Consider the following 21,777-nt stretch of genomic DNA (forward strand, 5'->3'; position numbering starts at 1 on the left):
GCATCCTACAATTGTGAACACATGGCTATTTTTAAATATCCATCAGATAGGTAATTTCATACCATTACCAGAAACTAAGTTGTCAAACTCAAATAAATGGTCAGAATACTCAACCTTTCCTCTTTTCTTCAAGACAAGCATCCAGTTCCTAAGAAACTGGGTCACAACATCTAAATGTTTATTCACCTTAGTTAGTACTTCATGAAGGCATGGACAGTCAAGCGCTAGGTCAATATAAACGGGCTTACAAACACTGCTAGATTCATCCCCCGCAGTTTTGTACCATAAGTTAATCCTCTTAAATTTAAGCGTTCCAATTTGCTGAATAACAGTTTAGGAATGTGATGCCTTTATATGAAAGCTGAAGATAAACACAGCATTAGGGAATCAAAATATCTGCATCTACAAAGACCACATATTTGCACACAAATTGGAAATGGTATGGACTAATTTGACAACATAAGAGGAAATCATCACTAAAGAGACAGAATACAGCATACTGGTGCTTAATTAACACTATATTATCAGCCAACATATATAAAAAAATATATAAAATAAAGCATAGAAAAGCATAAAGAACACAAAAGATCTACATTATAATGAAAAAATACTTACAGGGTAAAATGTTTTTGTATCTATTTTTGTTTTTGTTCTCTTGCCTCTGACCTTCTTTACGACTATATAGAAGTTTACATTCTTGCTGTTGTAGAGTCTAGATGAAAACAGTACAAATAACTGGCTTCATTAAAAGCAGCAATACATCAGTAAAGAAGAGAGATACAGACTCTTTCACCATCACTTCTGTGATCCTTTCTCACAGAAAGGTTGACACTTGATTATAACACCCATTGGTGATCTGGGAGAGAGATCTTGGGCTTCTCCACTCAAATTCAACACAGCATTGCTTCCAAGGCATCAAAGGCATGACTCAAATACAACAGAATGAGTGACAAGGCAAGCTATTTTCCCCCTAAAATTGCATAGCTATGAATTCAAAGCTTCTTTAAACCACATTAGCACAAGAGCTTTCTGGTTATAGTCACTGTCCTGACCAAGCAGATACAAGTTGGTCCCATAAAGCTTTTAGCTGTGGAACACTGCACAAGGAAGACAGACCTAGCTACAAAGAACTGGAACAAAATTTTTGTCTTCAGAAATCTAGCTATCCGGAAGGGATCTCTAAATAACAAATCAAAAAACACAAGCAGCATCCTACAGAACAGGCCTAAATAGTCATTTCTCACTAGATCTTTCCTACCAAGCTTAAAAGTTAGTAGTAATTGCACATTTCTCCTGCTTGCTGATTTAGGCAGGTAAGGGGTTAAAAATTGCCCACTGAACTGTCATTAGCTTTAGTACTGATAGTGATTAGTGACTAACATGTTCAAATCATTGCCAGTATGCAAAGGAGTAAGGCCCTTTATAAGCTAAGCTTCTCTACCTGAGCTGTTCTAGATCTCTCTAGGCCTTACTCACCAGCCTCCTTCCTCTCCTTCAGAGGAGAGAAGTGTGTAGCAACACTGCTTGAAAGTCCCAAAGCCACGTCCCCTGAGATTATAAAGGCTGTGTTACAGCCATGCCACAACAACTTGCAAACCACAGCCAGACCAGCTCTAGGCAGCTAAAGAAGAGGAAGGAGATAGAGAAAATCCAATAAAGCACATCAACAGAAGCAACTGTATTTAAGTATCAAACAAGCTGAAAAGTCCTTACGCAGTCAGAAGCAGAATATTAAGATATTCTTTTCTACACTCATTAAAAAACCACACTAGGATGAGAATAATCAGAGCACACAGATGGCACTGCAAAGCCAGAGAAGCAAATTAGCACTAAGGATAGCAATAGTACTTTGAACTTGTAAATTATGCTATACCTTTCATACAAGTAATGAATTCACCAAATAAAGGAAGCCAAGTTCTGTCACTCTCTTATTACACATATAGATGCTATAAAGCCAGCTTACTAGGGAGGACAGGCAAATAGACTTGGGAGCAGAATTTGATTCCTTGCTCAGCCATAAGCTTCCAGCTACCCCTAGTCAAATCAACAAGGCCAAAGTCCACATGGGAATGCTACAGTATTTCCAAAGGTACGGACAATATAAGTAAAATGCCCCAAACAATGCCAGCGTACAATACGTGAGCAAAAATAAGAAGTCCCACACCCACACAGCACTTCCTAGATTCTTCTATCTATACAAGACCATTTCACTAAACCAGCACATGAATCTGCACCAATTTTCCTTGGACTAGCCTAAGAACGTTGGGGATGTTTAAGCTTGCTCAAGTAACTGTAAGCAGGGTTAGCCAATATAAATCATCTTCATACAGAAACAAGAAAATCTGTATGGAGATTCCTCTTGTTGACAAGGCCGTAACTTCTCTATGCCCAATTCACAATTAATGTGACAGGGACAACAGCAGTTCCACACTTCACGGCAGTGCTGCTTGGTAGCAAATCTCCCTATTTGCAACATAGCTAGAGGGACCAGAAACGTTTTCTAAAAGGAACATCAGGAGACTTAGGGACCTGCTCTTTTTGCCATTACTACCCTTGATATTCTTTCAGAGGTTACTTTTGCTTTAAAGCTTGGGCATGTCAGGCACATTCGCTCGCTTCTATTTTGGTCTCCATTGTTACTGCCTCACGTAGTGACCTTGGACAATTAGGTTCCTTCTACAGACAGGGAAACCAAAGGCCCTGGAGAACAAAAGCCATATACAGGAGAGCTGAGAGGTTTCATGTCTGTGAAGTAGAGACAGAAAACGTTCACATAAAGCTCTGCCTGCTACTACCAGCCATGGGTGAAAGCATTTTGCAGTAAGCTTGCCTCCTGACACTTTGCAAGAGATTTTTTTAGATGCCTGTCTAAGCCAGTATTACTGAGAACTTTTATATAAATTATCAAAACTTGACACTTTGAGGTCTTGGCCAAATGAAACACAAAGCAAAAGAACCAAAAGCTAAGCTTTGTTTGCAGGTTATAAAATGGAAACACGTGTGTGGAAACAGTAGCTTCAGACATCTTCACTTCATACAGTTTATTACTGCTTTGAGCATCCCTGAGGAGATATACAAGAGCAGCAGCAACTTGTAACAAGTCCATTAAGAGATATACATAATGCAACAATAAATCAGAAATGTAGTTCCGTATTTTACTACACTATTGAAGCATTAAACTCACCAAACAGCCATTTTTCAGAAGCAAAAAACACTATGGAAGACTGCCAACATTTCTGCTTACTGGTTCACAGGACAAGAGGCACATCCTTAAATATGCCTAAAGACAAGTAATTTATAACTACCGTCTGGACAGCCAAACCATAAACAGCACATGCAGAGTTTCATGGACAGCCCAGAGGTTGCTTCCATGCTTCCTCCCAAGGCCGATAGCCATTGCTTAACTTGAGGTGAATGAAAAAAGCATGACATTAAAACTGCTGTGAGGTTGCTTCATTTCCCCCAAAATACCACATCATAAGTTAAGGATTAGTGCAGTGCTCACTAACAGTAGTGAAAGGAGAAGTGGAATGTCTTACAATAAGAGTCTTTCATCTCTTACAATTACTTTCTCTGTAAGACTTTTGGCTTGCTAGCAAATACTTGTCCTCTAGGAAGTTATAGCACAGGAAAACACCTTGCTTCTAAGGACCAACTGATAAATCCATTACAAGACAAGTTTATTCCACAAAGAGCACAGGTCAGAAAAGAAACCACGAATGCCAAACAGCAGTTCAGTCATTTTTGAAGAATCAAGAATCCATTCCTAAATGCACCACATGAGTGCTTCCCTCAAGAAAAATCATTAATTCACAGGGCTTCTAGTGAGCCAGCACCAATAACTAGGGCAAGCCAACTGGGTATACTCTTTCCTTTTTATGCCCGCTGAATACGAGTAAGGTATGCATGGAGTCTCCAGGGAAGATAGCTAACAGACACTTTACTTAGCTAACTTGCAAAATCACGTTCATTGCGTGTTCAGGCTAAACCATTCAGGGATCAGAGGCACGTCTAGATTAAATACCATGATGTGAAGTACACCACTGATCACAGTCTCTGGAAAAAGCAGTTCATTCCCAAATGCAAGCTTTAGCCATTACAGCAGGTGTGGCTAATCTTCCCGACCCTTCAGGCCACATATTAAAGTTCACATGTTGCAAGAGAGGCGATTCAAGGGCTGAGGTCACTTTACCTCCAGGAGGGGTTCACAAGCAATAGATGAGAACTGCCCCACACAGGATCCACCGCTATACTGCTGAGTAGGTTTAACAAAGAGAGCCCCAAGTCCTTAGTAACGACCACAGCAGACTCTGCTGGCTTGCTTTCCACCTCCTCTTGCAGTTCTGACTGTTCAGCAGACCTGGGCCAACCTTCACCTGCCTACAACCCATGACTTGAGCACCCCAGGTTAGCTACCTGATACAATTCATACCATGCCAGCTCTGAGGAAGCCAACTGCTACCAGTCAGCTTAAGCTGTGGTCTTTGATTTACCAGCTGTGTCTGCCTTGGGCTTTCCTGCTCCTACCTCACTGAGGAGGGGTATCCTAGCTATTTCAGACTTGGAAGGCAGTAGATTAGGAGAACAAAGTATTTCGAAGAACAGGAAGCAGAATTCTCATTTTATGTCTTTCCACCTCCCCATCACCCCACCTTCTTGTACTGCATCCACATCTGTAGAGAAATTTGTTACCTCTTTGGTAAAAATCCCTTGCTTTTCATGGTTTTATTCCCCCCCACAAACACTCCTTCCAAAATAGTCACAGAGTAGACTGGAGAGTGCAGTGAGCTAGTGAATATGTTTGACCAGAAGAGGATTTCTTTGGACTGTCGCTATGGAAATCCATCGCTATTCAAGTAGTTTCTTAAGAACTGTATTACATAGCCAAAACCAGCCTCTTTATGATGAGGCTTACATCACAGGACTTTCCAAATCCCTGTTCCCACCTGCCAGTAGAGTTCCACACTCCACTACGGATTTTTTGTGCGTCTTAAATACAATGGGCCAGTTTATATCACTTCTAAAGCTTCTCGCTAGGATCATCATTCACATGCAGCTGTTTAGTCACTCCAGTTGTCAGAGAAGGGCTAGGCCCCAGGGTAGACTCAAGTAGTTTGGAATCTGTTATGTAGTATTTCCACTTAGTTTTCTCTACTTGAGAAATTACCAGTTTCCTTTGAATGTAAGTGCTCCCTGAATCATCAGGGCCTCAAAGGACTGGAGAGCTGCACCAGCACAGCTATGTTAAACACATAAGAGGTATGCAGAACAGAAAAGGCAATACTAGCTGGGCAGAAAATGGAATTTTGGCTGCAGACAAATGAAACTTCCAAACAAAACAGAAATAAATCAGCAGGAGCCCAAGGAATACATATAATCAATGTTTTTTAACCTCAGGGGTCACTTGTGAGGCTACCCTCTCCACAAGTTCTAAGAGCAACAAAAATGGCTATTAAAGAGGCCACAAAAATCAAGGACAAGAGTATATATTCACTGAGAAATCTCACTGAAGTTTTCTTAAAGCAATGGTATCCACCCTGCCAATCACAGCAGGCCACATACCAAAACGTCCCTCTGCACTGAGACATGCAAGAGAAGGCACAGTGTAATTCACCTTCGTATGCGCAATAAATCTGACATGGTCCAGCTGCATCAGATACTGCTACTGCGCTGGTACCCAGGTCTGAGTGATGGAGGCTAGAAATAGGCTGTTGCCTCCAGAAACGTTAATCCTGCCTACAGACTTCTTCCTGTCCACATGGAGAAAAGGCAGCCAGGAATGTGCCTAATTAATTATCCTGGTGGGTCAGATATGCTGGCAGCTGTACTTCAGGCTCCCTCAGGATGGGGAAAAAAAAAATACAGGAGGGATCATGCTTAGGTATGGAATGAACAGCATTGAAGAGCTTGGATAGCTCTCAGTTCAGGGAAAAAAAAAAAAAAAAAAAGCAAACATTTCAACCATTCAGTTAGCAGGCACAAGAGTAGAACTGCTAGATTTTAATATGAGCTGTACCCTGACACAGGAGAAGGGGACAAGGACAGGGATTTGAAGTGATTGGAGGGGGGGGGGGGGGAAATGAGATACTATTGGAAAGGCAGGAAAAAAAAAAACTAGCTTCTTAGTAGTGCAGAAATTCACCAGCATTAATATAACATTTGAAATGTAATGAAGTACCTCAAATTCTTCCCAGAAGCCCTGCTTGACTTTATCTGTAGTCTCTGCTAGCTTGCTTAGCTCTCGCACTCTGCTTTCAATTTCTGCAGCATTAATACGGGTGGTGTTCAAAGGCTAAGAAAGGTACAAAATATTAAACAATAGTATAACAATGGCAACTGCAAGAAGACATTTAAAACAAATGCATTGTACACCCCTACATTAAGTATATTTTATACAGGTAACACAAGTAGAATTCTAGGATCCAGGTATCCATTTGGCCTTCAAAATTTTACAGGTCATGCAAAGAGGGGGAAGGGAGAAGGGAACAATTGCTTTTATCTAAAGCCTCACAGTTGTTCTTCAATGCATTAAGTTGTCTCATCTCTGGACTACTCCTGCAATCCTTATGGGCCATGATGAAGCCAAGAGAAGTTCTATACGCATCAGAAACACAAGAGTCTATCCTTTACAAGCAGCTAAAAAATACTGTACCAGTTTAGATTTAATTGACTTTGTCGTCCAGTTTCACAGAGTTTATTTCTTCATGTTTGCATTAGGAAAGAGAAAATGATGTCTCACTGAACACATGGAAAAGACTGCACTTCCCCAATAGTATGTGCTGAAGGTAACAAAGTTTAGTGGCATTTTCTCCATTCACTCACCTGTTTGAGTTGCAATACTGTGCCCAAAGTTTCTACCATGGGGTTCTTCTTATAATGTTCCACTAGATCTGTCAGAGAGTCAAATTTCTCCCCTCCACCAACATCATATTTTAGATCCTTGAAAGACAGATGCTCAGTCGTTAAAATAAACGCACTTCTTATGATGAAGTCTACACTAATATCTTCAGGCTACGCAACACATGACAAAAATTCTTTAAAGATAGATGTAAAGAAATCTAGTAAGGCCCTTCCACTAAGGGATAGTAGAATTTTAATAAAAAGACAACATGAAACACATGCGCAGGCACACACACACTTAAGTAACAAAAAGGATTGCCCTCCATAATGAAAATCACTTTATCTGCCTCCTTGACAGGAGGCAGATTCCTTCTGAAACAAGGTTTAGTCAGCTCAAGCAGACTCTGAGCTACATGGTTAGAATCCAGAAGGTAACTTTGGAAATATATTCAAATTCCTAAAACAGTCTATCACTAGGTCCTGGAAGGCTGGTACTGGCTGGTACCAACCCGACTTTAAGGAAGCAAAGGAAAGTTATTTTCCTCAGTCTCATAAAGGCTAATGGTAGGTACCTGCAAATCAAGGAAAGGTTTTCTTGAAAGGTTACCATACAAACAAAATGTACTGAAGTTCTTTCTCCGAGGAATAGTTTTGCCTTCATGTAGAATTAGACAGACTTGGTAAGGCAGACTACGTGATATCTTAAGGTCCCTTCTATACCCACATTTTACAAAACAGTTTCTATCCTACTGCCCCCACCTTCCCAGAAAAAAAAAAAATTCTTGCAGTGACAGCTTTTAGAGTCTTAGCCATTTCTATCTCTAAATTTTCTGTTATTGCATTTTAGCTGTTTTTAAATAATGAAGTTGTTGCAACATCTTTTATCCTAAAAGGAAAAAAGTACACAGATTTTGTTATTTAATAGCAAATCCTGGGCATGTAAGAAAATCAGAAGACTATAATGTAATAGTACTTAAATGGAGAATTAACCTCTATTAAATTCAAGCTTTTGATTTAAAATGTTCCTTGGATTAAATACTCAAAATATTTACTGAATGTTGCTCATCTATCAAGCAAGACATTGTAAAAATGACAGGAGAAACAGATATACTCAGATGGATCTCTATTTGTTCAATTACTATTATTTTTATATGATTTGTCCAAGAGACAGCAACCTGCTTAAGAAGATTCATGAACATGAACAGCTCCATCAGCAGAGGATTAGAGACAGACTTCTGATGCAATCAAAGTTAAATCTATTAGAAGGTACTTGAGAGCATGGTGTAGCATAACATGATTCAGTCAGGCAAGCAGTCAAAAATAAAGCACTAATTGAATGCTGAAACTATCAAACTAGTCAATTTAATCCAACAGATGATATACAGCACACACAATACCACAGGGAAAAGGGAAAACTTATTCGACTCCCTGAATACATGAGCAGTGTAGAATGGTCCTCCTGTTAGAATAAAAAACCCACTGCCCATAGAAGTAGTACTATTAAAGAAGCTCCTGCTTCATCATACCTGGCAGTGAATCATGACATGTGTCACTTTAGATTTCCCATCATTACTCTCTCCTTTATCGTCTCCTGTCCGGACAGAAAGAACAAAGTCCCCAGGGTGGCTTTGACTCTCACGCACAAGAAAGCTTCCATGTTTTCCTTTTTCTGTTAATAGTTTTTCAGCTTCTCTTCCAGAGAGATGCCCATGAAACCACCTTCAAATAGAATAAGAAATAGACAGGTACCCTACTTGTCATTCTAGCCATGGCTGAATCCACTTGGTCTAAACAGTCATTACAACCTGACACGCTTGTGCTAGATTGTAGACTGCAGTAGTGTCCAGGCTACAGAAAACTTCCCAGTATGTAAAAATCAAAAGACAAAAGGAGTCTTGAAAGTATGCAGGCATGAAAACATGTGATTACAGAAACAGTTCATAACAAGCACTTCTGCAAGCACCAAAAATTGCATTTCATGCAAGCTTCAAATGAAGTTTTGGGTTGGGTCCTCTACAACAATCCAAATGGATTCTCCGGTATCCAGTAAGTGTGAGCTTACACTGCAGCCTTTGCCTCAGTCAAGGCATTTACTGCTGTTCCATTTCCTTCACTGGGATGTCCTTTCCCAAGAAACCTGTGGGAACTTAGTATCTTTGAGACCTCATCCTTCCATCATACACAGAACTGGAAAGGATAATCTTAAGTCTCGGTTGTTCTAGAAACATGGTTAGAAAGGCAGTAATCCCAGAAGGCCTCAGGGAAGACTCAGATAATTATTGAAAGAGGGTCAAATCAATTTCATTTACTGAAGGAAAAGCTTTTTTCATTGCTTCTGCCACTTCTTGCTGCATGCACTTGCATTGAGTTCAATGCTGTCTTTTGTTAGCAGAGAGCCTTCTCTGCTAGTGTTAAATAAAAGCTATTCTGAGGAGTGGAGGAACCTGTTTTAATGTTTTTCCTTGCTTTTTCATTCCTGGGAATAAACTGACATCTACTGGCCGTAGAAGTTTATTTCTGCCATGTACTCCCTCAATACATGCCCTTATCACCCATGTTCCTAAAAACAAGAGTTTGCAATCAAACGCTTGCATTTGTCATTCACTCTTACACATGCCTTACACATGCCTACTGCTGGAAAAAGTGTATTAAGTTATGCCTAGAACCATACCTGGGAATTCCCTGCAGTATGCAAGGGCTTCAGGAAGCATTGGGAGAACTATAAAACATTCTCCCAATAAGAATCAAGGGAACTATGCCCTCTTTTTTTAGTATTGTATCATGCCAGGAAGAAGGCTTCAAGACCTATTTTCTTCAGAATAGATGCTTTCACTTTTAATCAGACTTATTAGTCTACTTTGCAAGTAACCTCACTGAAATCGTGGGACTAGTTGTAGTATAAGATAGGGCTACCTCTTCATCAAATGGAAGCAGGCTTTTGTGTTAACAGGAATAACTCATGCGTTTGGTAATCAATGCATGGACACCGGGGTTTTCACCATTATTTCTCTGACCTTTCAGATGTAGGATCAGCACAGTTCAGTGGATATTTCAGCTCTATAACATCTCCATTCTTTTCTTTGAGCTGCCCATGATGTTCCATATAATACTGGACTAACTCAGCCAATGTAGCAAATTTCTCTCCTCCATAGAGATCATAGTAGTCCCCTGTGTTCTGGATCTTGATGTGGGTGACAGCTCCAGTTCGTCTAATATTTGAAACAAAGACAAAAAATAAAATAAAATCACACAAGTCAGCTGATTTCCGGTCAATTAATTCTATGTTTAGTGTTCTGTTGTTTGAGTTGAAGAAATCCATACTTAAATTTTATATATCACTTTCCAACTGAAATATTGCAGCGTAGCTAAGCAAGTGAACATCTGAAGCGTGCTTCAGCCACATTTTAGTGGCTTGCAAGAAGGGAAATTGGCTGTCCAACAGTTAGTAAAGAACGGACAAAAACTGAATTCCCGTAATGGACAAAAACTGAATTCCCGTAATAGAGGGATGCTCTAAGCCGGTGAAAGCTCTGTGGCTCCACAGTTTCCAACAGAAATCCCCCAGGCCTCCCAAGAATTGCATACACAAACACAAGGGTGGGGGAAGACATCAGCATTTTGAGACCCTGTTAGAGCTTGTTTGCTGCTTTCCCTTTCACAGTGTTGATTGCTAATCTCTCTACAATTGCCTTTCCAGCAACTTAAGTACTAAATAGACTCCAGCAGCCAAATCCAAAGAACCTGACATCTTACCAGTTTTCCTAAAGACTTACACAGCTACCTAGAAATTCACACTAACATCTCTCCTTTAATAAACAGTTGTCATAGGCTGATGTAAGCCACTTGTGCTCCTAGATTCTCTAGTATTAATGCAAAACAACTCTCTGAAAGAACCTCCTTCTGTTAAGCAAGGTCCATTACCTCAAAGGTATCCAAGCAACATTATTCTGATCACCAATCCTACTTTTCCCTTTTCTGTCATCCACTTCCTCTAACTCTCCTTCCCCTTCCCTGCCGTTACACACACACAGTATCAGGGGAAATTGTTACAAAAGGCCTATTTGGGAAGCTGAAATAACACTGGAGTTTCCCTTAAAAACTTGCCAACTTTCCCTATAAGAACACAGTCTGGAGAACGTTTCCCTTGCAAGTGCCTGATCAGTAATTCAGATCACCTCTACTACTTTTAGATGGTTATCAAATGGATTTTTAAATGGCATAAAGTAATGCAATTATGAATCTGCTTTTACTTCCCCTGAACTTTCCTGGTTGTGTCCAGAATCAGAAGCCAGTACCCCCTACACTGTGGCTTCCCAAGCTGTGTAAAGGTATCTGGGATCCTCCTCAGGAGGAAAAAAGTAAACAGACTAAGAGATGAAGGAATGCTCCCAACACAAGTAGTTCATTTCCAATTGTTTCCTACAGAACAGCATCAAAGGGAGAACCTTATCAATCTGGGGAGAAAGACAAAAGCATGTAAACTTACCTAACAGAGAGTGTAAAGTCTCCTGGGTTACTTTTGCTGGGCCGTGCCAGAAAACTGCCATCAACTCCTCTCGTTAACAGTAGGTTTTCTGCCTCCACCCCAGTAATATTTGGATGAAACCATCTATATGAGGTTAAAAATAGAGTAAATAAAAGATCTTGTATTAAGTGTTAATTTACATGACAAGACTATACAGAACAATTCAATAGTTTTAAAACCAGACAATACTGAGTTTTGTTCCTAATAAGAATTTCCATCTCAGCATAGGCATTATTTGTTTTCATATTACATTGTAATTTTACTATTAGTAAGAGATGCTTTAAAAGTAAAAGAGCTATATCTATACATATTCAGACTGCTCATATAAAGTAATACCAAAGAAAGGTACACAGTGTAAACAGAGACCACAAGTTGCACACATTTGCTTACTCCTGGAAAACAGGACACTCAATCAGGAAAAATACTCTGTAGAAACTCACATAGACAATCATCACTGGCACACTAGACGTTTATACATAAAACAAATCTAAAGTGACACTTTATAACACTTTAAGAGTCAGAAATTAAACAAAACCTCATGCTTTAGGGCATAGGCTGACCACCAACTGATAGAGGTCAGGAAGGAACTTCACTTGTGGGCAACCTGTTCAGCTGCCCAGTCTTCTTCCACCTTTCTCTAAAGGACGTGGCGCTGACCACTGCCAGACACAAGAGCACTGTTCCGTCTTCTAACCACCACGCCAAGTTCTCTGATCTGAATATACCTCACTTAAATACAAACACAGAGGAATCTCATATTGATATTCGCCACCCACAAACAACCTTCTGAAGGACTAATATAGTGGCCTGCCAAAGGAGAGCTGTATATGGTCTATATCTAAGAACTTCAGCGTCCCCACCTTTGGCATTAAATTTTGAGGGACTTATTCTTAGCTATTCAGTTAGCACATCTATGTTCTCTCTTATCTTTAACTTGGGAATTTTATTCCACTCTTACAGTACTAGAGTACTTCAGCGTTCTAGCTGAGAGGAGTCTTTATCAGACATGATTTTAGAAGACAACAAACTGAGCAAAAAGGGAAGGAAAAAAAAAAGCTACAGTCTCCACTGCTGCCTGAGACAGCCCAAGGACAGAGGTGAATGCAGCAACCACAAACTGCCTTAGTGGCTTTGTCAGGCTTGTATTTTCTTGCAATTAAGTGAGGTCCATTATTTTCAGAATTGCCACAAATCAGACACCATGAAAAACAAAAACGAAAATGCACATCTGTATCTGCAGAAAGAAGACAGGCTACTGCTCTTTGTACACCAGGTTCTTAGTTTTTCCAAAATAAAGCAAAACATCAGGGCAAGAGACTCCGGCTGCAGCCAGCCTCATACAGTTATGAGTGATGCCTTAAAAAAAGTTACATACCATTTCTGATCACTCCTGATACAAGCAGGATTTCATGATAAATTGCTACTACAACAACAATGGAATATGCAAGCGCGTATCTAAACTTAGGGCTATCACTTCAATTGGTTCAGCAATTCTTTCTATACTGAAAACTGTTAAAGCTGTCAATATTCCTACGAAGGCCTTATCCCACCTATTCTATTCAGGCACAACTTCTCATGCAAATACTCTGGACAGTTTTAGAGAGTGCAGAATATCCAAACATCTAGCAAGACATTCAAATGGGAATCAGGATTACAGATATACCAATTCCCTTTCAGCAGTAAATGATCCCTCTTGTGAATCTTGTATTTTTCTGGTTAAGTACATTCTACTTGCACCAAGGAAACCTACTGAATACCACCGTATCTTTAACTGAACAACCAAAAAAAGAAATCAAGCCTACACAGTATGGATCATGAAAAGACTATATTAAAAATACTTCAAAGTTGTCACAGCAAATGGGAGTTAAAATGAATCAATAAGTAATCCTACACTTATCTAATGACTATCTGAAGGTCAAGAGAAGTGTCTTGACAGGGAAATATATTTTGCTTTGATAGTCTCACAAAAGAAACAGCACAAACATCAATTCATAGGGTGAACCAAATATTAAATAACATATTTGGGATATGATAGATTTGGAGGAAAGAAGCTGATAGTATATTTCCCACATTCCACCCCCAAAATTTTACTTCCATTAGAAAAAAGTGACCGTGTTTTTAATGGTTTATAGGAGCTTTAAAAACAGACAGGATTCAAGAGACATATTTGTGTGTCTGAGTTTACATCCAGAAATGTATAAACAGATAGAGGGGAACTTACTGGAATCAATTCTACAGATTTATTATATGGCGATGTTCTATTAACCTCAATTAATATATCACCTCCAGTATCTTACCCCGGACAGTATGCACCTGGAAGTAACCATACTCCACTGGTTAGAATGATGTAAAATAACAGAAAAACAATATATTTTAACATACAGAGGTGAAGACAAATAACCTGTACTTAAAAGATAGATTAAAGAGATGACAGATTGTTATTAGAAAAGAAAAGGTGTTCTCACCCCCACATGTGCACTCCTACTGAAGATGGCAAAAAGTTTAGTGTAGAAGAAAAGCTACATCTGGGAGACTGAGTTTATTGCACTTTATGTAACTTTTGTTCTAATGGTAACTTGTACTCCTGCTCTCTCATCCTTGTATTTTTGGCTTTGAGTAGGAAGATGCACTTGTCAGCCACCCCAAATAGAAAAATGGGGGTGTTAGTGATCTCTGTTAAATGGTTCCGGACCAGTGATCAAGATCACTTCATTTGAAGTATTGCCATCACATGTGCGCTTTTGAACCTCGGTGGTTACATCCCTTCCAAAAGCAGAGGGGAGAGCAAAGGGGATTGCAGGCAGACAGCAGTAACATAAGCCCTATAGAAGACTTTCTCTTACACTTCCTTTTATAGGGATGGAATGCATTTTAGACTTTTTTCTACTTTCCTTCTTCAACCTCTGTTTTGAGCAGGTGCAGAAGCTATCCGTAGCAAAGACCATCGTAGCCAAGTACAACCAAGAAGGTAACACACACACACACTAATTAAGCCAGCTGTCCTCACTACACATGAAATACTCCTTAGAGCAATTCTGATTTAGGGGTTGCAGCCATATACCATTTCAAGCCACTTATTTTACAGTAAGATGAAAAGGTTACCAGAAGAGTAACTAATGAAATAGTGAGGTCTCATTTACAAGAATAAAGGGATATCACCTAAAAGAACTTTTTCAAAAGACTATGACACAGTAGGAACAATTTGCTACAAATTAGTTTTAAGAAAAAAATACTGATGCATCTTGGATACTCAATAGAAAGAATCAGCAGAACGTGTATCTTAAAAGTCATACATTGCCAATATATTTCTCTTTAATGGTGAAGTTGGTATAAACAGCATAGAGGAGAGGGAAGAGAGGAAAGGACAGTAGATGGTAGGAGAAAGGTTTACCAAATTAAGGCAGAAAAGAAAGAACACTTTTCCACGTCAGGATTCAGCTTGTCTAATCACCTTTTCAAGAAGGCACAAGATTAAGTCAGTTCTGAGCCTTGGCTGGCACAACCGTGACATTCATGGAGGTGGTGACTGGTAGTTTAATTAATCCTATTTATAGGCTCATCAGTTCATATTTCTAACCTTTTTCTCAGTCTCCCTCACAAGTTACAATTTAAACTTCTGAGCAGGGTAAGAGGGTTGCTCCTGTTGATGAGGAGGTGGCAAATATTTCTAAAAGGGCAATTGTACACATTTTTAACATGTAAGTGGGGACAATCAGAAAACGCACGCACTAGAGATCCTCCACACAAATCAAAAGACCCCAAATCAACCACAACTGGCCACAGACTGAAAACCAACCAGGCTAGTTTCACTATCTTAAGCAGAGGAAGAAAGAGGACAACTAAATGTTGAAGAAATTACACTTTGGTAGATATTATTTGAAAACACATATCAAATTTCAGATTAGGTATATTAGATAAGAACATTTTAGTCCTTTTTACCACAGTCCTTTTTTTCTCCTCTCAAATTCAACATTTACCTTAACCTCTCAACCCAAAACAGACAGCTAAAATAAAACAAACACCAAAACACATTAAGGACAGGTTACAAGCAAACAGGTTCAACCGAAGTTTATCATCCTAATTTAGCGATGCCACAAGGATTGGAAATTAGACTGAACGCTGCTAGTAAACGAAGAGCCTCGACCGGGTCGGCTTATCAATGCTCGTTCTAAAACCGGCTCGCGTGGTCGTGTCAGTAACGCCACCAGCACCAGAGCACGGAGAGCAACGCGACTCCCCCCGCCCCCGGCCACCAGCCCCAGCACCGACCGGGTCCCCACGGGAATAAACCCACCTTTCGGGCGGGGCCCAGCGGTGCAGGGGGGCACGGGGAGGGGAAGAGTCGCTGTGAAGCCTCCACGCAAAGGTCAACGCTACCGGCGGCAGCGCCAGCCTCTGCACGGGGGGCGGCGGGACCCGAGGCCAGCAGCCCCCCGCCAGCCCCGGGCGGCCCCCCCGCGCCGTGAGGCCGGGCCCCTCGCCGGGGAGAGCGAGGCCCGGGCCCGCGACGGCGGCAGCGGGGCCATCCCGCCGCGGTGTGCCGGGAAGAGGGGCGGGGACGCGGCTGCAGGCAGCGGGGCGGGGGGGCCCGGCCGAGGAGGCGGCGGGGCTCAGCGGCCCCCGCGAGGGCGGGCACCGAGGGGCCGCGGCCCCCAACCCGCCTCCCCCCCCACACACACGGCGGGGCTCGGTACCGCTCCCCCCCGCCTCACCTCCGCGATGTCATTTTCCCCCGCGGCGCCGGCGGGTCGCGGTGCGCCCGGCCGCCCCCCCTCGACGGCCGCCTCTCACATGGGGGCCGCTGCCGCCGGCGGGCCGCGGCCTAGGGGCGCCCTGAGGGGAGCGTGAACAACGGCCGCCTCCAGGCCCCGAAGGCGCACAGAGCGCGGCGCGGCCCCACGACGTCATCAGCCCGCGCCGCCGGCCCCGCCCTCCGCGCCCGCTCCGTAGAAGCGAGCCCCCGTCGCCGCCCCCCCTCCCCAGGGATGGCGGCTGAGGGGGGGCCCTTTCCGCGGGAGCGCCCTCGGGGCCCTCGCTGGGAGCTGGGCGGGCGGGGACGCAGCGCCTGAGGGCAGAAAGCAGATGCGAGGTTGCGGGCTGCGGCACCCCGGAGCCGCAGAGGCCCCCCCGGCCGCCGCCTGACCTTGGCCCCCCCCCCCCCCCGCGGTGACCTGGGAGACCCTGGCCGCTCTCGGCCTGCCCGGACTACAAGTCCCGGCGTGCTCCGGGGCCGGCGCGGTGACGTCAGGCGCCGCGCTCTCTTTAGGGCGCGGGGGCCCGGATGTTGGTCCCTTTCCCTCCCCGGAAGGTAAGAATGGCGGAGCGGCGGCGGGCAGGGCTGGGACCTGGCGGGCCTTATCCGCCGCCATCTGCCTTCGCGCGGCAGCGCTGGGCCCCGGGGCCCGGCCCGGCGCCCTCGGGGGACGCGGGTGAGGCCTGGAGGCTGACGCTGGGCTGGGGGGCGGCGGCGGCGGAGGACCAGCTGTCTGCAGCTAGGCCGCGGCGGAGCGCGGAGGCCGGGCCGCGGCCGGCGGGGGACGGAGCTGCTGGAACGCCCTGGGGCCGGGCTGAGGGACGGAGTCTGGGCTGGCCGGGGACGGAGCTCTGCAGGCCCTCGCGCGGGGTTGAGCTGGGGCCTCGGGAGGACAGGCGTAGCCCTGCGGGCCGGGCCCAGCAGTCGTCCCCGGGCCTGAGCCCCTGGGCAAGTCCCGAGTACCGTGTGGCCGTGACGGTCCCGGGGACGGAAGCGGGCTGTGGCCTCATCATACGTGTGCCTCTTCTCGGGCTCCCTGGAGTTGAGGGTCTGCACGTATTGAGTGAGTTGGTGACTGTTTTAACTAGCACAGAAGAGCCATTTGCATTACGGACCAACAGGCAGCAACGGGATGGCTCTTGACTCCGTGGTGTCTTGATTTGCTATGGCTGTAAAGGGTGCCTGAGAAGAGGTAGAATGGTTTGAGGGCTTGATTTCGAATTCTTGTCTTGTACGACTCTAATGTTTTTTCTGCACACCTGCTAATACATAAATTTCCCCTTTATTTGGATCTACAGATGGCGGGTGAGAAGAAGGCAGGTGATAAAAAGGCAGGCGAGAGTAAACCAGCTGAGAAGAAGGCAAGCCAGAAGAAAATACGTGAGAAGACAAGGAAGCCTAAGAAGCATCATGCCAGCCGTAACCCTGTACTGGCCCGGGGAATCGGGAGGTATTCCCGGTCAGCCATGTATGCCAGAAAAGCAATGTACAAGCGCAAGTACACTGCTCCAGAAACAAAGGTAGACGGATGAGAAATACAGTGTTCAAACAAGTGTGCTGTCTGATAGCTTCTGATAGCTTTTCACAGTGACTTTGGTTTGAAGTGTCATTTGCATTCCCTTTTCTCTGCCTACAGATAGAAAAGAAAAAGAAAGAAAAGCCACCTGCAACCATCACCAAACCAGTTGGTGGAGATAAGAATGGAGGCAGCCGTGTGGTTAAAGTCCGCAAAATGGTAAGAACGTTCCAGGAAAAAAGCTTGCTCTCAGCGGATCATGCAGTACTAAGTTGCATTGATGGAAAAGAACTCAGATGCTCCAAGTTTAAGGCTGCTATGGGCAGTTGTGTGTAGTGCGTTTGTGTAAATCTTGCCCAGATGATGTGTGTTTTGAGCAGCGCAACCTAGCAGTCCTACTGCATCCAGCAAGAGCCTCAAGCCATGCCATGTAACTGTAACAGTGCACAGGTTTTCGTTATCTCCTTGAGATAACAGATCCGTTGATTATAGCTCCCTGGGGAGATACCCGTAATTCAGAGATTGATTAGCAGGCAAGAGTGGGTCATCCTCTGCCATTTGTATTGCTGTACTGAATTGGAAGAATGCTTAGAAATACAGCTTTGATCTTAACTTTTGCAGTTGTGTAACTCAAAAGAAAATACTCAGTATTTTCCTGAAGTGCCACAAACAGCAAAAGGTATCTTTCAGAAAGATACCTTTCATCTTTGGGGTAATGATCAAAATTGTAGTGAAAGTTTGCTAGATCATGGAGTATGGGATGGTAGTATATTTTGCTTCTCTTTTTCTAGCCAAGATACTACCCAACTGAGGATGTTCCTCGCAAACTTCTGAGTCATGGCAAAAAGCCCTTTTCTCAACACAAGAGGAAGCTGCGTGCCTCTATCACTCCAGGAACTGTTCTGATCCTTCTGACCGGTCGTCATAGAGGCAAGGTAACCTGGAACGTCTTCCCATGTTCTTGTCATGGCTCTTGTGGTGGCTTTGCAGCAGTTTTGTGCTGAAATCTCTTTGACTAAGCAGAGGTAACGTGAATTTACCAGCCGATTTCATGGGATGCTGTTCCAGCCCCTAGATAGGAATCTGCAACTCTGATTAGGTTCTGCGAACTCTGTATAAGATGGTTTTCCCCTGTCCTGCCTTTAAGGGAAAGAGTCTCTAAAGAAATGTCCTCCGATACAGAGCTGGAAATAAGACAGGCTAATCCAGTTGTTCAGACAAGGTTAACGGAGTCTTGTGGTAATGTAAAAAGTGTGTAGATTCATGTCATACTAATTTTGGGTCACAGAATAGCAGACTTGATGCCTGTTTCTATTACTGTAACAATGAGACAAAAAGTTTCTCTGACAAGTGATCGCAAAGAAAGGATTGAATTTTTATCTTCATACTTAAGATTGGGAATAATGTTTGATTGTTACATTAAGCTGTGTTGCATGTATTAATGACATTTACTAGCAGGTCTTAACTGACACCCTTCCTTGCATTCTTCACCTTCACTGTCACATCACTTAAGAATGCTGTTCAGGGAAGGAAACCTAGGATCCTAGACCAGAAAGAATAAAATCCAGTTGTAGGACAGGTCTGATGGTATCTTGTGATCCCCTTCTGTTTTTTATCTAGTTCTTGCCTTTACTTGGGTGTTCAGAGAAGTTGGGTGACAGTTTCGCTGTCTCACCATACTGTATATAGAAGTGTGTGTGTATGTATATATGTATGTGTGTATATATATATATATATATATATATACACATACTGAATATATAGGAGTAGGCAAAAGATGTGAGAATGTACTAATAGGATTTGCTCAGCATTAAATGGTGAAGCATGCAGAGAGCTGCAATCCATCATAGATGCAATAACACTGGCAAAATTGCACTTTGAAACATTTATAGCGTGGCTCATGTGGATGGTTGCCTGTCACGTAGCACAGTTACATCTGTGCCTGGATGCTTTGTCAATGCACGTACCAGTAATACAGGCTGAGTGTAGGCATGGTCCCAGTTTGGTTGCAGTATTTCCCAAGCATCAAAGAAGATGCAATGCTTGGACCTGAGGACTAATGTCACATCTCTTTTCAGCGTGTGGTCTTCTTGAAGCAGCTCGCTACTGGCCTGTTGCTTGTTACAGGTAAGAAACTTTTTTTTTTTTTAAAGTCAGATCTGTTCTTTAGTCCAGCATTTTCTGGTGTCTGGTACATGGATGGTTTGGCATGTTATGTGTTTATCTGACTATGTGGAATCATGTTTGTGAGTCTTGGAGAGGAGATAATTAAATTTGAATATCTGTAATAAATCAGGAAGCATCTTTTGGCTTTTCTGTAGGCCAGGGAGAAGGGCTTTGTTCAGATTTTAACTGTGAGTGTCTCTGTAAAACTTAGTCACCTTATACACCAAAGAACTTCTTCAATCTAAAAAGAGGTGGCTGTTGCCAAAAAAGCTGACCTTTTGTATCTTTTCTTTCTTCTGCCTTTAGGACCCTTGGTTATCAACCGTGTCCCTCTGCGTAGGGCCCATCAGAAATTTGTTATTGCTACATCTACCAAGGTTGATATCACCGGAGTGAGAATTCCCAAGCATCTCACTGATGCATACTTTAAGAAGAAGAGGCTGCGTAAGCCCAAGCACCAGGAAGGCGAGATCTTTGACACTGAAAAAGAAGTAAGGAATGCAACTGATCATTCTTTGTAAATGTCCTTGTTACTTAAAGCCAGGCTGGAAGGGGGAAAATTCTGTGAAACAAATGGACAGTTTTAATTTAAGTGGTCTTCGGTAAAGTGAGGTAATGCCATTAAAATGAATTAATGTGGCATCCTTTTCTGCTTCTAAGTTTAGCAGAATAGCAACCATGGTTATTCTAATTGAATGTTGGTGGGTTTTGTTTGAGAAACACCTCTGCTATTTTGATATTGCCAACAGTGTGCTGCTGGCTCTGATTATCGGTAACCTAAGCCAAATGTTGGCTTCAGTCCCCTCTGCCACCTCTGGTCTCCTACCACCTTTTCCCTATTTAGAATGAAGGCAAAGAAGCTTTCTTGAGGTGCCAGGAGTTCAGAACTTGCACAGAACTCCATAGATGCGTCTGAAGTCACTCTACAAGTATTTTAACATTATTCCGTGTTCTTTCTAGAAATATGAGATAACGGAGCAACGCAAGTCAGACCAGAAGGCAGTGGATTCACAGATTCTGGCAAGAATCAAGAAGGTGCCTCAGCTCCGTGGGTACCTGCGATCTACATTTTCTCTCTCAAATGGAGTTTATCCTCACAAATTGGTGTTCTAATTGTTCTGAAAACACCACATTAAATTTGAGGGGAAAAACACAAGAATTTCCAGTGTGTTCATTGCAATTCACAATAGTGTGTGTTGTGCAAATCCTACATGCAAGCTCTTTAAAGGATAGGAAAACTGTGGTGTGAAATAGTGAGGGACTGTAGGTAATTAGCATTTCGAGTGGATGAGACTCTGCTACTTAGCATAAACAGTAAAGAACAAGCAGTTGAATTTCAGATTTCTTAACTGTGAATGAGTTACAAAAAAGAGGGTTTTCCATTGGGAATGGAGTATATATAAAAATGCTGGATTAACTCCCTATCAGGATGAATTGCAGAATAAACATCCATCTCAGCAGTTGTGCTGGTGTAGTTCTCTGCACCCTTAATGCCGTTTGTACCTTGTGTTTCAGGTGACTTGCATGAAGAACCAGGTGCTAGCAACAAGCAACTGCTGTGTAACTCATCAGCATTTTAAAGAGTGTGTACAACTTTGAGATGGTATTTTTGAACAGCTTTGAACTGTCAGTCTATGGACAGCCTCAGCAAACCTTTTAGAGGCATTTCAGGAGCTGTGCCTTGCATTTTGAAGTGGGAACACTGGGAATAGTCCAAGTGAGTTTTGTGGATAGCTGTTTTAACATTCCTGGAATTGTAATACTCGGAATGCAAATCCCCTCCCAAATTCCATATTTTTTCCTGTTCTTTGGTTACCTTTGTGGGCTGTAATGCTTGTAGTTAGAAAGAAGAATACCTGCCACAGCGGTACCTGCTTAGATCAAAAAGCAAGAGCATGATTCTTAATTCTGTAGTTTCAGAAATTAATTAAAAATCTGTTAAAGGCAAGCATGTTTCTGCCGTGGGAGACTTGAGAA

General features: G+C 42.8%; 2 protein-coding genes across 3 annotated transcripts in view; one reads left to right on the forward strand and one right to left on the reverse strand.

Annotated features, from left to right (window-relative positions):
• PTPN11 (protein tyrosine phosphatase non-receptor type 11) overlaps positions 1-16,303 on the reverse strand; it is a 31,988-nt gene extending 15,685 nt beyond the window's left edge. For both annotated transcript variants that reach the window (XM_064521905.1, XM_064521904.1), the window contains exons 1-7: positions 16,078-16,303; positions 11,327-11,449; positions 9,855-10,049; positions 8,367-8,559; positions 6,823-6,939; positions 6,179-6,292; positions 616-712 (exon numbers count right to left, since the gene is read on the reverse strand). In XM_064521905.1, the coding sequence (XP_064377975.1) occupies positions 616-712; positions 6,179-6,292; positions 6,823-6,939; positions 8,367-8,559; positions 9,855-10,049; positions 11,327-11,449; positions 16,078-16,091 (853 nt within the window). In that variant the 5' untranslated portion in view covers positions 16,092-16,303. The remainder of the gene's footprint in view (positions 1-615; positions 713-6,178; positions 6,293-6,822; positions 6,940-8,366; positions 8,560-9,854; positions 10,050-11,326; positions 11,450-16,077) is intronic.
• Positions 16,304-16,520: 217 nt separating this feature from the next.
• RPL6 (ribosomal protein L6) lies at positions 16,521-20,959 on the forward strand. The gene is made up of 7 exons (XM_026114491.2): positions 16,521-16,673; positions 17,417-17,638; positions 17,755-17,853; positions 18,426-18,569; positions 19,713-19,761; positions 20,107-20,291; positions 20,761-20,959. Exons 1-7 carry the CDS (start codon positions 16,647-16,649, stop codon positions 20,911-20,913), a joined length of 879 nt encoding a protein of 292 aa, XP_025970276.1. The 5' UTR covers positions 16,521-16,646; the 3' UTR covers positions 20,914-20,959.
• Positions 20,960-21,777: the final 818 nt, after the last annotated feature.

This window comes from Dromaius novaehollandiae, chromosome 17, assembly GCF_036370855.1.
Source record: "Dromaius novaehollandiae isolate bDroNov1 chromosome 17, bDroNov1.hap1, whole genome shotgun sequence".
Lineage (NCBI taxonomy): Eukaryota > Metazoa > Chordata > Aves > Casuariiformes > Dromaiidae > Dromaius > Dromaius novaehollandiae.